The sequence below is a fragment of the Asterias amurensis genome, chromosome 15 (assembly GCF_032118995.1).
Source record: "Asterias amurensis chromosome 15, ASM3211899v1".
NCBI classification, from domain to species: domain Eukaryota; kingdom Metazoa; phylum Echinodermata; class Asteroidea; order Forcipulatida; family Asteriidae; genus Asterias; species Asterias amurensis.
The window spans coordinates 16,411,116-16,427,577 of record NC_092662.1 but is presented as its reverse complement, the minus strand read 5'-3'; the positions used below and the strand labels follow the sequence as shown (position 1 = coordinate 16,427,577).

The window sequence follows — 16,462 nt, the reverse complement described above, 5'->3', positions numbered from 1 at the left end:
AAGCCTTCCAAGTCTGTTCTAATCTGTCTGAGATTATTTTTCAATTTTCAGTCGCGTCGAAGATGTGAACTAAACAACATTTAATAAACAATGAGGATAATCAGCGCGAAAAAAATCGACTAAAAAGGCCCTGCAAAGAATCTCCGTAAATCCTTTCAAATCGCTCCTAATCTGTCAAAGATTATTAACCAATATTCATTCACGTCACACGTGTAAACAAAATAATATTTAATAAAAAAAAGGCAGACTTGATACTTCACTGAGGCAATGAAGACGATTGCTTCCATGCCCCCTGGTTATTGCCTTGATGCCCTTGAAATGCTCCAGTAGAAATTGACAATTTTGTCATAGGGTGCCCTTTACCAAGGCAAAAATGTCTTAGTGTCCTTGCCCTTTCCAGAAAGAAGCATATAGGTCTGTAATGGGGACGCATCAAACACCCTCATTCCCCCATGTTTCTTTTTCATGTCAAAACCTCCGCTAAACCGTCTCGGATAAACTTTGGGGAAATGTAAGGCCGAGGAATCAAAAGTATTCCGCCGAAATGGGATTTCCAGAGGAAATTGAAGCCCGACGGACTTCAGGCAGGAGGGTTTTGAAAACAGACAGGACTTGCCAGGAATAATGAGTTTGAAGTGCTTTAAACAGGACCTCCTTCAGGGGGTGAGAAGATGATTGCTTGGACCAGAGACAGGCTTCTTGGATTATTTTTTCTCTCACACAGTTCTTTTTTTTCTTAATAGCCAGTTACAGGTCTGTATGCTTTGTTCTTGAAAGGGCAAGGGCACCAAGGCAATAGCTAAGTTGCCTCTGTGAGGTATCAGGCCTGTATTTAATGCACGTCTGTTTTGATTTTCAAGTTGGCAGTCATTCAGTGATAATTAGGGCATTTTCATGGCCCATTGTGGAATGCTACTCGTTGCACTTTACCTACAGTTTGCGTTTGACTATCAGATTTTATGATGTGCAAAAATGTGACTCCATCTTCTAGAAGGAGATTAAAATTTGTTCTTCAGATTTTTCACGAAAATATGTTTCAAACTTACTACTTTAAGGTATCAAGAACTTGATCCTGTGTTGATCGTGTGTTCAAGGGAAAAAAAAAACTTATCTTGCTAAAAAATCAATTGCCATACATTGAAATGCAGGCCTGGCAAACGCAGCACGTAGGCACTGCACCTTCATGCCCCTAGCTATTACCTTGGTCATTGCCTTATTTTACTCCTAAGCCTTCATCAGGCATGGAAATCATGGATTGACAATTTTTTTTTTTTACCCAGCACCGACTTTTTGCTACTCCAAAATGCCAAAGATTGCATAAATTTGAATTTAATTGACATACTCCCTTGCTTTACTATTTTTAAAGCAACTCTAATGACTTTGAACAAGTCTTTGGCAAAAGAAACGTAAAAAGGAAGTCTAGAACTTTAAAATATATTACATAAAACAGGGATGGGGGACGTCTGACATTTCATCAAGCTAAATTTAGGTGGGGAGCATGTTGGGGATCAGGTTGGCTCAGTGGTTTCTGTCCCTGCCTTTCACCTCTGTGGACCCAGGTTCGAATCCCACCTCAGACCAGAGTCTTGCATGTAGATTGAGTTTTTAGTCACTACCTGCTTAGCATGAAATTTTTGCCTTGATAAAAACAGGATTACCAACCAAATTTTCACGTGATTTTCAGGATAAGCACAGCTGAATGCCTGCAGTAACAAGCAATATGCGACAAATGGAAATTTGGCTGGTAATCCTGTTTTTACCAAGGAAGAAATTTCATGCTTAGCAAATTTTTGTGCTTAGCAGCTCTATGAAATTGGGCCCGGGTTGACAGTGTTTTCCCCATTTGGGGGTTTTTCCTCCCACATAAAAAAAAAGAGCACTTCTTCTTGTTTCCTAGTCATCCTCCTTATTGGTTCTAATTCAAGCATGCAACTGCCCGTTGAAAAAAAAGAGGAACATTTTCGAAAGCACATGATATGATATGATATGACGGGACATGATACCAACAATGGTACCCTTGAAAATGTTGAGGTTTATTATGCTTTAAGGTGCATTGTTAGCATGTACTAGGCTTATTTTACATTATTGTAGTTGAACATTGTTGTTATACTAGGCTAAAAAAAAAATATATTAAAAAACTAAAATTTAAAAAAAAGAACTGCGGAAGAGTTGCACGCCTGTTGGATTGTACTGTTGGATGTGTACTGTTGGATGTGTAATCAAATAAAAAAGAGCCTTTACGAAAGACTCTGCAAGGGTTGAAACTTTAGGCCATTAACTATTTTTGCATTTTTTACCCAAGGCCCTTTAAGTTGGTAAGCAGTTTGCAACAGCTAATTCTATTTTCAAAAAAAAACAAAGTTTTGTTTACAGTAGAATTTCGTTACACTTGCCGGCGACATGATGGCTGCCAGTAATAAATAATTTAAAAATTTTGCAAATCAAACCAACCAAAATCAACTCCCGTGACAACCAGGTCGTGTCCGCTGAACGTCTGCTTGCAATTACACAGCTCAACTGTTCCTCCATCCGTCGTACCTCTCTTCCACATTCGTATCGTCTTGTCCCGGGATGCGCTAAACGTCGCCTCTAGCTCTGGAGCGTGCGCCACCTGCAGAAAAAAAGGAAGGAAAAAAAAACGTAGAATAAAAAAAAAAAATCAAGCACAAAGTCAGAGCAGACATAATTTCCATCAGAATTGATTGATTCCAGTGGGACTCGTTCTATTTTGTTCAGACAGAAAGCGTAACTCTACTCCGTGCAGTTCTCGACAGATCTCATCGGATATTTTCTTGAAGTGTCACGATGAGGGACAAGAGTTCAAAGTAGAGATTCGTGGACAAGCATTGCTTGTAATCCTAGAGATCTCACTCTGTCTGCACTGAAAAGTGTTAAAGAGGACTTGAGGTCGGTTTATAGTCGGTTGCACGATGGTCATGCGATTGAATCTTGACGCGCGATCTAAAAAACAAAGTCTATAGTCATGGTCGCTGAGGCCGATGAGCACTCGTCAAGATTTCCATCGCACGACCATTGCGCGAACAACTATAAACCGGCCTTTACACTTGAAAAAGAAACCAGGGAGGGAAGAAGACTTCAGAGCCTGGTGGCCCCTTTTTACTCGAGGGGAAAATAATTATCTGACGATTAACAAAAATATAAGGTGGAAGTATTTCACTAATAATAATATTAATAATAATATGTTATAAACTGTATCATACTTTAGACTGAATTTTTGGCAAATAAAACTTTTCAATTAAGCTAGATTTATCTGTGCTTCGTAGAATGTTTTTGTGCTTACAGGCTTTTTGAAACGTGGCTCTGTTAAAGGAACACGTTGCCTTGGACCTGACGAGTTGGTCTATAAAAAGCTATTGAAACCGTTTGTTATGAAATGCATATGGTTAGAAAGATGTTTTAAAAGTAGAATATAATGATCCACACAAGTATCACTCAAAACTGTACGGTTTTCTTTTTACGTCGCGAACTATCACGGTCGGCCATTTATGGGAGTCAAAATTTTGACTCCCATAAATGGCCGACCGTGTTATTGGACGAGGTGAAAAGAAAACCACGCAATTTCGAGGCATATTTGTGTAGATCATTGTATTCTACTTTTACAACATCTTTCCAACCATATGCATTTTATAACAAACGGTTACAAAACGCTTTTCAAAGACCAACTCGACCGATCCAAGGCAACGTGTTCCTTTAAGAGAGTATTACATGTGGGTGAAGGGGAAAGCGGAGGGAGTATCCGCCTACAAGACTGCCCTCTAGGCCCCCTCCACCCCCTGACTCCACTCAGCTGATCAGCTCAGATGAAAATCTGTACCCACAAAAGCTTTTAGCTACAAATACTAAACTCATTTACTGGATACACTATACTCTCTTTCCCTTCTGTAACCGTATTAAGTCAAATGGATATAGTCTCATCGTGGGATGAGAAATCATTGTAACCTTAAACTGCAATAATACAAATTGATTTCGAACAATTCTCCTCTGCAACATGAAGCGGAGTCAGACCATGGGGGAAAAAAACAAGGAAACTACAGGCCTGGAATTTCATCTGTGAGATTGCAAGGCATTTTTCTTCTCGCAAATAAATCTTCAATCTGAATATCTGACAGTGTTTTGGGCCCCATATTTTGTAGAGCTGCTTGAGCACAGAAAGTAGCTAACAAAACAGCATATCAAAATATGCTTACCGGTGTAAGGTTACCAACCAAACTATTCTCAAAAACTACTCCACTTCAGAGGGAGCCGTTTCACACAATGTTTTATACTATCAACCTCTCCCCACTATTCATTAACAAGTAAGGTTTTATGCTAATAATTATTTAGAATAATTACAAATAGTGTCCACTGCAATTAAAGAAAACACAAATTGACTTGTGACTTGACAACTGACTAAGAGACAAAACAAAAGGTGGCAGGCATTAAATTTCACTATCTGCATACGGAGTCCATGATATCAATCAAACTCCTTTATGACAAATGATGAAGTTAATAAGTTTGTGATTTGATTAGATTGATTAGATTATTGAAACAAGTGACTCCGCACTAATTGAGTTAGAATGTGATAAAAATAGGTTAATTGTGTTGACACTTTAGTTGTCTGGAGGCCTTTTACGACTCTGGAAATTAAAGGAAAAATACTGTATTCCCCCCCCCCCCCCCACCACACAGTGCCAGATATAAAAGAAAGTAGAATTGCTAAAACCAAAGGTTCCCACTTAACTTTTGATTTGACAGTATAAGCCTTTTTGAGATATGGCGGACACAATGCTTCAACACTAAGGTTTGGGTAAATTTGTGTGTACACACCCAAACCAAACAGTACACTCCTATAACGTCCGCCATACCTCAAAAAGGCTTATTCTTGCTTAACACAAACAGGATTTGCTCAGCAAACTTTTGTGCTTACAAGCCGAGGCAAAATTTCATGGCTCTGCTTTACAGAAGCCAGACATTTTGCAGGTTGGCATTTTTACCTGTGCGCGTGCATATTCCGCTGTACTAGGCATTCTTTACTTACAGCTAGCGCAGACTTTTTTGGCACTTGCCCTACAAGCGAAGAATGGTGATCCGCAAGCGAAGAGATCGGCAGTAAGCAGAACAATGAAATTGGGCCCGAGTCAGCGCCAGTATTAAAGCAAGACTTGTCAATGCTCATCCCGACCTATTAGATTAAGTTTTTAGACCGTGTCCAAATTTGTGGCTTCAGCTGTTGCTAAGGGCAACCTATGCCTCAGCATGGTGACTAGGCCGTAGCCACTAATTCATAAACACCCTCCGATATACTTTTCCAAATTCAAAGTCCTTAAAGAACATTTTCCCCCAAAGAATTCACAGACTTTGATAGGTAAAAGTACCTTCCTCCCATTGCCATGGTGATAATGTTTCTTTCTGACAAAAAGCACACATACGTGTGTAGGTATCTATGAAACGCAGGTGGTCATTTAAGACCTACTCAACACTTAATGGGGTTTTTTAATTTGCGATTGAACACGGAGCACATGAGGTCCTTAAGAGACTATTGAGGACTGTTAATGAACATCCAGGGTGGAGGTAGAGCCATATCAAGGGTCCCTGGTAAACACTCATACGGAAACGTCATCTTTAAAGGGTGTAGAGTGTGTTGTGTGTTGTGTGATGCACTTATCGTTAAGGGAAAGGGTTTGTCGCCTTATTTTTAAGTGTGGTTGACTGCAGATTGGGTCAGAGCAGGTTGGTAATCATTACATGGTGCTATGTAAATAAGAAGGCCTTGGCCCAATTTCATAGAGCTGCTAAGCACAAAAATTTGCTTAGCATGAAATTTCTTCCTCGGTAAAAACAGGTTTACCAACCAAATTTACATTTGTTGCATATTGCTTGTTACTGGTATTCAGCTGTTGCTTGCTTTTCCTGAAAATCACATGGACATTTGGTTGGTAATCCTACTTTTATCAAGGAAGAAATTTCATGCTAAGCAAAATTTTGTGCTTAGCAGCTCTATGAAATTGGGCCCTTGTGTTTTAAACATAGCTTTGCATACCTTGTAGTAAAACATTGTAGAGTGCTTTGAAATGCCTTTGGCTGTGATAAAAAGCTATAAAAGTACTGCGCAGTATTAAGAACTGCACACTGTAATGTTTCTTATTATAAATGTTACTGTATTGTTTGACGTCACAGTCACGTCACGTCACAAGTATTGTTTCAAGCTTTGCATGGTGTGGATGTATAGGAAGAAACTTTATCTTCCAGTACGCGCTAATCCACCGATCAGAAGCTCGAACTACTAGGGGGATAAAAACATATATGCTACGACCTCTGTTTTATATCCTACTTCCTCTGTTTGTATTACACAGTGCGTATTGTGAAATGTCATTTTGTCACGCTCTGTATACGGACAGTGCAAAAATTACATTCTAAACTTTGTGCGCGTGAAATAACGGTCTGAAATTTTAAATTTGGGGCGTTGCAAGTGAGACTGGAAGATAAATTCGTTATCACACGACGCGTTCGTGAAATACAAAAAATATAGCGCGTCAGCGTCCCATATCCAACTTGGTCGAAGACGCAGAAGCGCTATACTTTTTCGTATTCCACTGGCGCTTGTGTGATAACTTATAATAGCAAACTAAAGATGAGCAGAGTATACTGTTCGAAACGTCGTTATTCCCATTATTTTTAAGAGTAATTACCAAACATCTACCACCCCTTTAATCTTCAGACCACGCTACCTCTGCATCTTTCCAAATCATTACCCCCGCTCATTCTGTTTGTCGTTCAGGGGAGAAAGGATTCAGAATTGCAAATCCATCCATGATTGGCGAGGGACTATAAAATGTAACTCAGGTTTTCCTTCCCCAACCGCCAGGGAGTCTTTTGCTCCACGTCTTGATGCAACGATTTGAACGTAGACAATTTAACGACCGACATATAAGGAGGTTTTCTTTTCTCACTTTTGCTTTTAAATACCAGGACTGGAATTTCGCATTTGGAGGGGCAAGATGGTCCCAAATTTTGTGGGGGTGGGGGAGGGGTGGGGTTCTACTAGAAAATTGCAAGAACAATTGAAAAAGGATCACATGTGATTGTGAAAGCCACCTTAAAGGAACACGTTGCCTTGGATCGGACGAGTTGGTCTATAAAAAAGCGATTTAAACCGTTTGTTATGAAATGTGTATGGTTGGAAAGATGTTTTAAAAGTAGAATATAATGATCCACACAAGTATCACTCAAAATTGCACGGTTTTCATTTTACGTCGCGAACTAACACGGTAGGCCATTTATGGGAGTCAACTTTTTGACTCCCATAAATGGCCGACCGTGTTAGTCGACGAGGTAAAACGAAAACCACGAAATTTTGAGGCATATTTGTGTAGATCATTGTGTTCTACTTTTACAACATCTTTCTAACCATATCAATTTTATAGCAAACGGTTCCAAACGCTTTTCAAAGACCAACTTGACCGATCCAAGGCAACGTGTTCCTTTAAGTAGCAAATTTGCCCGTAACTGTTGTCAATGACCAGGACCAATTCAGGGCATTGTTCACCACAAAAAAAATTACATTTGCAATCCAATCACCATTCTTTGCGGGCAAACAACTATTTTTTGTGCTAACTGTGTAAGCACAGAATGCCTAGTAACATGTTCAAGAAGTGTATCAAACAGTTCTTTAAACCCAATTAAATGTAGCGTGCTGCGTTCTTGATGTAGTACATGAGCGCTAAGCAAAATTTCCATGCTTATCTGTAAAAACTGTTAGGGAAGGGAGAACACTAATTGGAGATGCAATTATTTAACTACAGTTCAGACTTAAAGGAACACGTTGCCTTGGATCGGACGAGTTGGTCAAAACAAAAGCGTTTGTAACCGTTTTGTATATAATGCATATGGTTGGAAAGATGTTTTAAAAGTAGAATACAATGATCCACACAAGTTTGCCTCGAAATTGCGTGGTTTTCCTTCTACTGTGAGCACTAACACGGTCGGCCATTTATGGGAGTCAAAATTTTGACCCCCATAAATGGCCGACGTGTTAGTCGACGAGGTAAAAGGAAAACCACGCAATTTCGAGGCATGTTTGTGTGGATCATTGTATTCTACTTTTACAACATCTTTCTACCCACATGCATTTTATAAAAAACGGTTACAAACGCTTTTCAAAGACCAACTCGACCGATCCAAGGCAACGTGTTCCTTTAAAGCTAACATGCACTGTGGGATTTTGATGGGTCAATCTGCCACAGGGGTTTCAAAGCACCTTGCTTCAAAATACCAAGCCTTAAACACACAATCCCCTTTAACTCGTCTTATTCAATATCGGGGCAGTTTCCATTACACATATGCGCCAGACAATAATTGATTGCATGGTTGCACCTATTAAAACAGTCCCACGTCCCGACTCGATCTACTCAAAACCCCTATCCCACAATCCTCCGATCGTCTTAAAGGGCAACGGAGACTTTGGTAATTACTCAAAATATATATTTAGTATAAACAAGTTATTTTGTAAAGCGCAACGGAAAGCTGTTGATGGTATAATCAATGTAAGAAACCCCTTCCTCTGAAGTAAAGTAGTTTTTGAGAAAGAGGTAATTTCTAACTAAAAAATTTGAATCAGAGAAAGACTTCAGACCTGAAGCCTTTCTCAAGCATCTGAAAGCACATAAATTTGTGCAAACAAGGGTGTTTTTTCTTTCATTACTTTCTTGCAACTTAGATGCCTCGTTGAGCCAAAATGTTCACAGGTTTGTTATTTTATGTATGTTGGGATACACCAAGTTAGAATACTGGTATTCAATAACCAAACGTGCCCAGTGCCTTTAACGTATTGCACACATGGTAGATAGTTAAAACGGACAACATATAGCGCTACCCCAACACCAATTACGCTAACGGGGGCAAACCGGGGATGGCATCCAGCTGAAGAATCAAATTATCCTGTCCAGAAATACATGGAACGTGTCGGATATTTTGAGTTGATGGTAAACTACTTTGACCGAGTTCAGGATTTAACTACTGAGGAAATCACCCATAAAATTAATAAAAGAGTCCCCGTTTTTTTTTTTTTTTTTTTCCTTAGTCCTTTTTGTGCGACAAGGTGTCATTATTCACAAGCTAGCACTGACAGAGAGAATTTTAAACCAGAGATGTTTAGTAGAGCGACATTGTGGGCTTTCCCAAGGTCCTGTCTATGATTCCTTTATTTAATTATTCCTGTTAAAGACGGTGGACACTATTGGTAATTGTCAAAGACCAGTCCTCTCACTTGCTGTTTCTCATCATATGCATGAAGTAACAAACCTGTGAAAATTTGAGCTCAGTTGCGAGATAATAATGAAAGAAGAAATACCCTTGTCCCACGAAGTTGTGTGCTTTCAGATGCTTGATTTCGAGACCTCAAAATCTAAAGCTGAGGTCTCTAAATCAAATTCGTGGAAAATTACTTCTTTCTCAAAAACTTTGTTACTTCAGAGGGAGCCGTTTCTCACAATGTTTTATACTATCAACAGCTCCCCACTACTCATTACCAAGTAAGATTTTATGCTAATAATTATTTTGAGTAATAACCAATAGTGTCCTTTAAAAACACTGTGGCTGCACCTCATAATGTCAAAACACTTACAAGTACTGTTCCTACCTAACAATCACCCCACGATCACCCCACGATCACCCCACGATCACCCCACAGTCACCCCACAATCACCCCACAATCACCCCACAATGTCTATCTTGTAAGCAGAGACACATGTTGTACTGTACAGAAATATTAAACAAACTTAAAACCATTAAACTCAGCCAAAATCAACACAAACACAAATCCACAAAGAAACCCCGATGCTACGACAGAGCATCTGAATAAATACACATAATACTTCCAATGAAAAAGATGAAAGGGATTGCGTTGCACGATCCGGATGAATGGAAATTTCATCTCCCCGATTGCTCAAAAGCCTTTCCCTCAATGTTTATGACAGCTAATTATTCAAGAAAAGTGCATTTTAAACCCAATGATTAGAGACTGCGAGCTAATCTGATAACAACCTGTGTACATTGCTATTTAGCGTTCATCGTACTCATTCTCCAAACTTAATCTGACGAAGTAGGCCAAGGCAAAATCATTTATTTGACATAACATGCAATTAAAGCAAGACTATCGTCCCAAATAGTCAGACTATAACTGCAGGCAACATTTACATGTCACACTGTCTGATTAGTTCATCCAAACAGAATCTGACAAGTTTTTGACGTCCCTCGAGATGTTTCAGCGAAGAGGGACAGATCTCCCTTGATGAAAACTTGAAGCTGAAAGCTTTAGAGCGCGAGAAGCGCAAGCAGCCTACGCAGAAAGTGCTTACCTGGCGTTTCCTTTAAGAATTTCTCATGTTTTTAATTTCATTTTATTGTATGACACTGTAGTGGCAGGAATCACTGGTCCATGAAAAGAAACGCCAAGCTTGTATTATAAACAGCCTTGCAATGTTTACACACCAAATGTGTTTCTTGAAAGCATTTCCTTCAAAATTAATTGATCGGATAGGGCCTATATCAACACGAGGAATAGATAATGGCCTGACGCTAAGACCCTAGCAGAGTAAGGCTAAAAATATATCAATAGACAAGGTTTCATATCCCTATTCATTGTACAAGTAGTTAAAGGAACGTTACAGAATTGGAAAGAAACAAAAATCGTGAAGATCACAGATTTACATTAAAACTACACGGTCTAAGGATGATGATAGTAGAAAACATCCCTTGAAATATTTCTGTCTGAAATGTCATTTTTGATGAGAAATAAATAATCTAAATTCGCGTTTGGAGTTTATCGCTCAAGGAGCATTTTATTCATTTTTGTTTTGGCATCGATGCAATGCAAAACTTGTAATCGGTTTTTCACTATTCTCTCGTGACCCAGATGGCCGATCGATCTCAAACTTCTACAGGTTTGTCAGTTTATGTATAGGGTGGATTACATAAAGTGCTTACACTGCCAGCAACGTTTTTGCTAGCAAAACCAATTCTGTAATGTTCCTTTAAAAGTAATGAGATTTGTAATTTCTTAGAATATTTTTTGTGATTTTCGTTCTTTGGAAAAATAGGGACTGTGAGTTATCAATAACAAGAGCCTGTTGACTAAAGAGAACAAGAATCTTCTGTCAACAAAACACCCACCCTGAAAAGACACATCGGGTTAGAAGCCACAAGAAAAACATGGAGACGAGACACAATGTCTCCGTTAATTTACTTTATTTTGTCTTTTTAAAGTTGGCACCGCCCCCTATGTGATTGTGGAAAAAACTGACGGATGATCACAGAATTGACAACAGTCCCCTTTACGATTCGCCAATATGCCATAGGCTCTTTTTGACATCTCGGCTTCGGCTTAGGATTCGGTTTAAGGCTCCGTTCTCTCGTCTAAAACCCTGAGCACGTACGCAAAGCACGCGCAATTGTCAAAACAACCGCGGGGCCAAGCTACTGTATATAGCCTGAGCCGAATCCAAAGCCAAAGCCGTGGTTTCCAGAAGGGCTTTAATGGACAGGAGCCCCTTGATTAACCATCAAGAAGATAGCTGACAAATGGCTGCCATCATAAAACTACCAACAACTCCCAAAAAAAATGATTTCACGCACACAAAATCACGCTTTGACAGGAAGGCAAAAGTACAGCCCCTAAAAACCACTCAAACTGTGAATAACCATCAACCAATCCCCTCTGAAATTGAGTATCAGATCCACCCCTTTCCCCTTCTCCGAAAACGAGGGGCTGAGGGAGGGGGGGGGGGTTTGGACACGAACCTGTCAAAGAACTTTACACAAGCTTTGCTCCTGTGGGACAGTCCATGCACTTTCGTGACAGTTGATAATTATAAAGGGTCGCACGCTACACATCAGGACCTGTCAAATTGCTTTTTTTAAATGGATGCTTGTTTTTACACGGTGAGGCACAGGTTTTGGCAATTTTCAAAAAGGCACGTTGATGATTTAGTCTCACTCACACTGTTAAAGGTAAAATACATCATTATCACAATTCTGATAATGTATTTTCATTCCAATCATCTACTTTTTTTATGAAGTTTGTACAACTGTTTCATTTTATATTTAAAAGAAAACACTGTAAGAGACCTTTATTTGTGTGATGCCCTCATTTTCCAATAGATAAAAGTGCAAAACAAATTATGTCTGTTAAAGGCAGAGGACACTATTGGTAATTGTCAAAGACTAGTCCTCACAGTTGGTGTATCTCAACATATTCATAAAATAACAAACCTGTGAAAATTTGAGCTCAATCAGTCATCGAATTTGCGAGATAATAATGAAAGAAAATAACCCTTGTCACACGAAGTTGCATGTGCGTTTAGATGGTTGATTTCGAGACCTCAAATTCTAAATCTGATGTCTCGAAATCAAACTCATGGAAAATTACTTCTTTCTCAAAAACTACGTCGCTTCAGAGGGAGCCGTTTCTCACAATGTTTTATACTATCAATCTCTCCCCATTACTCGTTACCAAGTGAGGTTTTATGCTAATAATTATTTTGAGTAATTACCAATAGTGACCACTGCCTTTAAGACCATCAACCAATTACCACTACGTTCTATAAATACAGAGTGCATACATTTCCTTTGACATATTCACCTGACACTATGTGATATTTCATACAGAATTTCATGCCCAATAACTCTCAAGTGTACCCATCACTCAAGCAATTCATTTCCCACATTACAAGAAGGGGAAAAAACAAGAAGAAAAAATGAAGAGAGAAAAAAATCGAAGAGACAGCCGTGGTTTCAATGTCAGACTCACCATGTGAAATGTCATTTCTATCGATTTATCAAGCATCAAGCATATCTGCCCACATGGGGAAATACTCAGCACACTCAGCCCATTATGCTAGTCACCCCTTACCACTTTATCGGTGTGGAATTGCGTATGTTACGCGAAGACAGAGACTCAGCAGTGTACCGTCTGTCTAATTTTTTTTCTTAGACATTGGATACTTGCAAACCATCATGAGAGGTATTTTGCTGAGGGTTTGAGCTGCAATAAAAAAATCCTTTAAAATGCGTACTCTGTATTGTCCTGACTAGGAGATTTCTTCCCCTTGAACTGACACAGATACTTACTCTCTACATCGTCAGATACAAATCTATGTGTTTGGTCTGATATCCCTGAATCCACGGCCCAATTTCATGGCTCTGCTTACCGCCAAATTCTGTGTTTACGATCACGATTCCCTGCTTATGTGCAAACGCCAAATTTCTGCGCTAGCCTTTTAAGCGTAGAATGCCTAGTAGTATGGAGAATGCACACAGAGAAGCCAAAATTCCCCGCTAAGCTGTGAACTACGCTTCACGTAAACACAGAATTCCCTGCTTCTGTAAGCGCCGATTCTTTGCTTACAGTAAGCAACTCCCTACCTTTGCACTAAAAAAAAAATGTTTAGAATTTACATTATTTGGGATGAATGCACTTAGAAAAATCGTTTCTCGATTACTTTAAAAAATGTAAATCCCCTCGTTTTCTGCGACAAGAGAAAGTCTTTCAATCTAGATTTCCCAGTAGGATTAGTTTATTTGTTCCCTTCAGTACGTGCTTTTATTAAAGTTACATATGTTACAAACAGATACAGAATGTCTTGCGAAAGCAGAGAGTGAGGAAGTCCCTAGAAACCTCAGGAGGTCAATAGAATCTTTGCCAACAGACTATTATTCGTAAAGGGCAGACGTCAAACTGGGTTTTTTTTGACGGAGTGGAAAGAATCATTCACGACAGGGCCAGAATATTATGATGCACAGAAGTCAAATATTACCTCTTTTATTCAATATGAAATTCCAGAATGGAATTCTATGATTTGATAATGGGTATTTATGTTTGGCTGTGTGTTTTCGTTTAAAAACACTGATTTTGTTTGTTTATTTTGTTGTTTTTTGATACGTGATTTTTCGTTTCTTCTTATTTTGTCTTCTTCTTTAACACGCTTGTTAATTTGTTGCACCCTTATGAACTACATAAATTGTATGTATTTGGCATGACAGGCCTGGAAAAGAAGAGGTCTAGGCTTGTGTTGTACATGTACTGGTTCTTGTCCTTGGCGCTCCTCCAAAAAATTCTGATAGATTTTCCAGTTTGTAAAATGAAAATGAACCTTGTATGCCCTCTCAAACACTGAACGCCAGACCTGATAATGATGTAGCCAACCAATAACAAGAAATCACACCCAAGTAATATGCCTGTGATTTTTTTCTCAGAACTTGGGAAAGTACTGCGCATAGCAGTGTTTAAACACACATCGGTGTAGGGTAAAACCAAATAATTTAACAAGTAACGATTTCTGACAAATGCACACTGCGGTTCTGCTGATGAGTTATACAGTTCTTAACGATTCTGATGGATATGGGACAGTCCCGACTGCCTCTGGGCTGACGGATTTAATTTTATTCCACGGAGAGCGGCAAATTCATTTGTGCGGTAAAAACACAGAGTGCACGCTCCAAATAAACAGACACCTAAATGAGCTTGATCCAATAATGTGATGTAACGCTATACACTCATTCTATACACAGGTGTGGGCTTCCTTAATGGAAGGGTGTACATGTACCTTTGGTTATTACTCGAGAATGAGTGACTAAAAAAAAATTACTTGGTAGGAAACGTTGGAGCTGTTGATAATGTCATTTTTGTGAAACGATTTCATCCAGAGGAAAGTGGTTTTAGAGAGAAATTCAAAAACATTTTAATCCAAGAAATAATTTCGTATGAAATGTTCTCAGATTGTGAATTCCAATTACGGATTATTCTACATGCATGGAAATAACCGCTCAAGATTGTTTGTAAAGCACACGATTCGCTGAGCCAGAAACTGCGAATTTCACGGTAAACTGCATCATGACTGAAGCCGTGCCCAGTTCAGTTGAATGCCTGCAATTAAAAGCAAATTCATCCATCCTTTCTCCTTCATGTTTCCGGCGAAAACGTCACTGCGTCTGATGGCTCCATTTTTTATAACCTATTGAGCTCTTTGGTGGTCCATTAATCTTAAATAATTTTGGTATTTTGGAACGGTTTATTTTAATCATGTTTAAAGGTTTAAAGGTATACAATAAAATTATCCTGTGAAAATTTCAATTCAAAGGTGGTAGTGTTTTTGAGATATCGTTGGGAATCTGGAGAGGGTATGGAGGAAGAATAGTCCGCTATTGGAACACACAATCTGAGAAACAGTTCATGATTGAAACTTGCTTTTCTCTAAAACCACATTCCTTTAAAGCCATTGGACACTTTCGGAACAGAAAAAAATAAAAAAAGTTTATTTACATTATTTACAAATAATTTACAGGGTTTACAGAAGGTAATGGTGAAAGACTTCTCTTGAAATATTGGTCCATGAAATGCTTTACTTTTTGAGAAAACATTAAAACAATATCAATTCTTGATAGCGACAATTACGGATTTACACATGTCATGACACTGCGAAACGTGCAGAAACAAGGGTGGGTTTTCCCGTTATTTTATCCCGACTCCAATGACAAATTGAGCCTAAATTTACACAGGTTTGTTATTTTATATATTAAGTTGTGATACAAGAAGTGTGGGCCTTGGACAATACTGTTAATACCGAAAGTGTCGAATGGCTTTAAAAGAAAATAGTTTCTCAAAAGGCTACGTGCACAGTCCCGATCATAGGTACACTTTTTTATTACAAAGACAACAAAATGAACAACCATATTGAGTAAGTTTTTATAGAGCTTGTATTGGACAAACCCAAGCACCTTTTATTTACAGCGATATTTAAAGGCAGTGGACACTATTGGTAATTACTCAGCATAAAACCTCACTTGGTAACAAGTAATGGGGAGAGGTTAATAGTATAAAACATTGTGAGAAACGGCTTCCTCTGAAGCGACGTAGCTTTCGAGAAAGAAGTAATTTTCCACGAATTTGATTTCTAGACCTCAGATTTAGAATTTGAGGTCTCGAAATCAAACATCTGAAAGCGCACAACTCCGTGTGACAAGGGTGTTTTTTCTTTCATTATATCTCCCAACTTTGATGACGGATTGAGCTCAAATTTTCACAGGTTTGTTATTTTTGCATACGGATGTTGAGATACACCAAGTGAGAAGACTTGTCTTTAACAATTACCAATAGTGTCCAGTGTCTTTAATTGATAAATATAACGTTGAGATAACTATTGTTCACAAAAAGTGTACCCTTGATTGTAGTGGTGCATATTCATAATCAACAGCTACAGTGTCTTTTTACAGTCGTAAATATTTTGAATATTTTTTACCAAGAGTATACTCTCCCTTTAAATTGCGATGAGTTTATGCAGGGAGTGTGAGTCTATTCATCTTGAATTTTACCCCTACGCTGGGAACGCCAACAGGTTTTAAGATGCTGCCTTATCATCCAGGTCAGTCTGATATGCCCCAGGGTTCGGCGGGGGGGGGGGGGGGGGTA

The 16,462-nt window shown here is 38.9% G+C and overlaps 1 protein-coding gene across 1 annotated transcript in view; it reads right to left on the bottom strand.

The window, feature by feature from the left end:
• The window catches only part of LOC139948199 (WD repeat-containing protein 31-like), a 33,192-nt gene that overhangs the window by 10,898 nt on the left and 5,832 nt on the right, over nt 1-16,462 (bottom strand). The window contains exon 4 of the mRNA XM_071946268.1: nt 2,452-2,611. Coding sequence (XP_071802369.1) covers nt 2,452-2,611 — 160 coding nt within the window. The remainder of the gene's footprint in view (nt 1-2,451; nt 2,612-16,462) is intronic.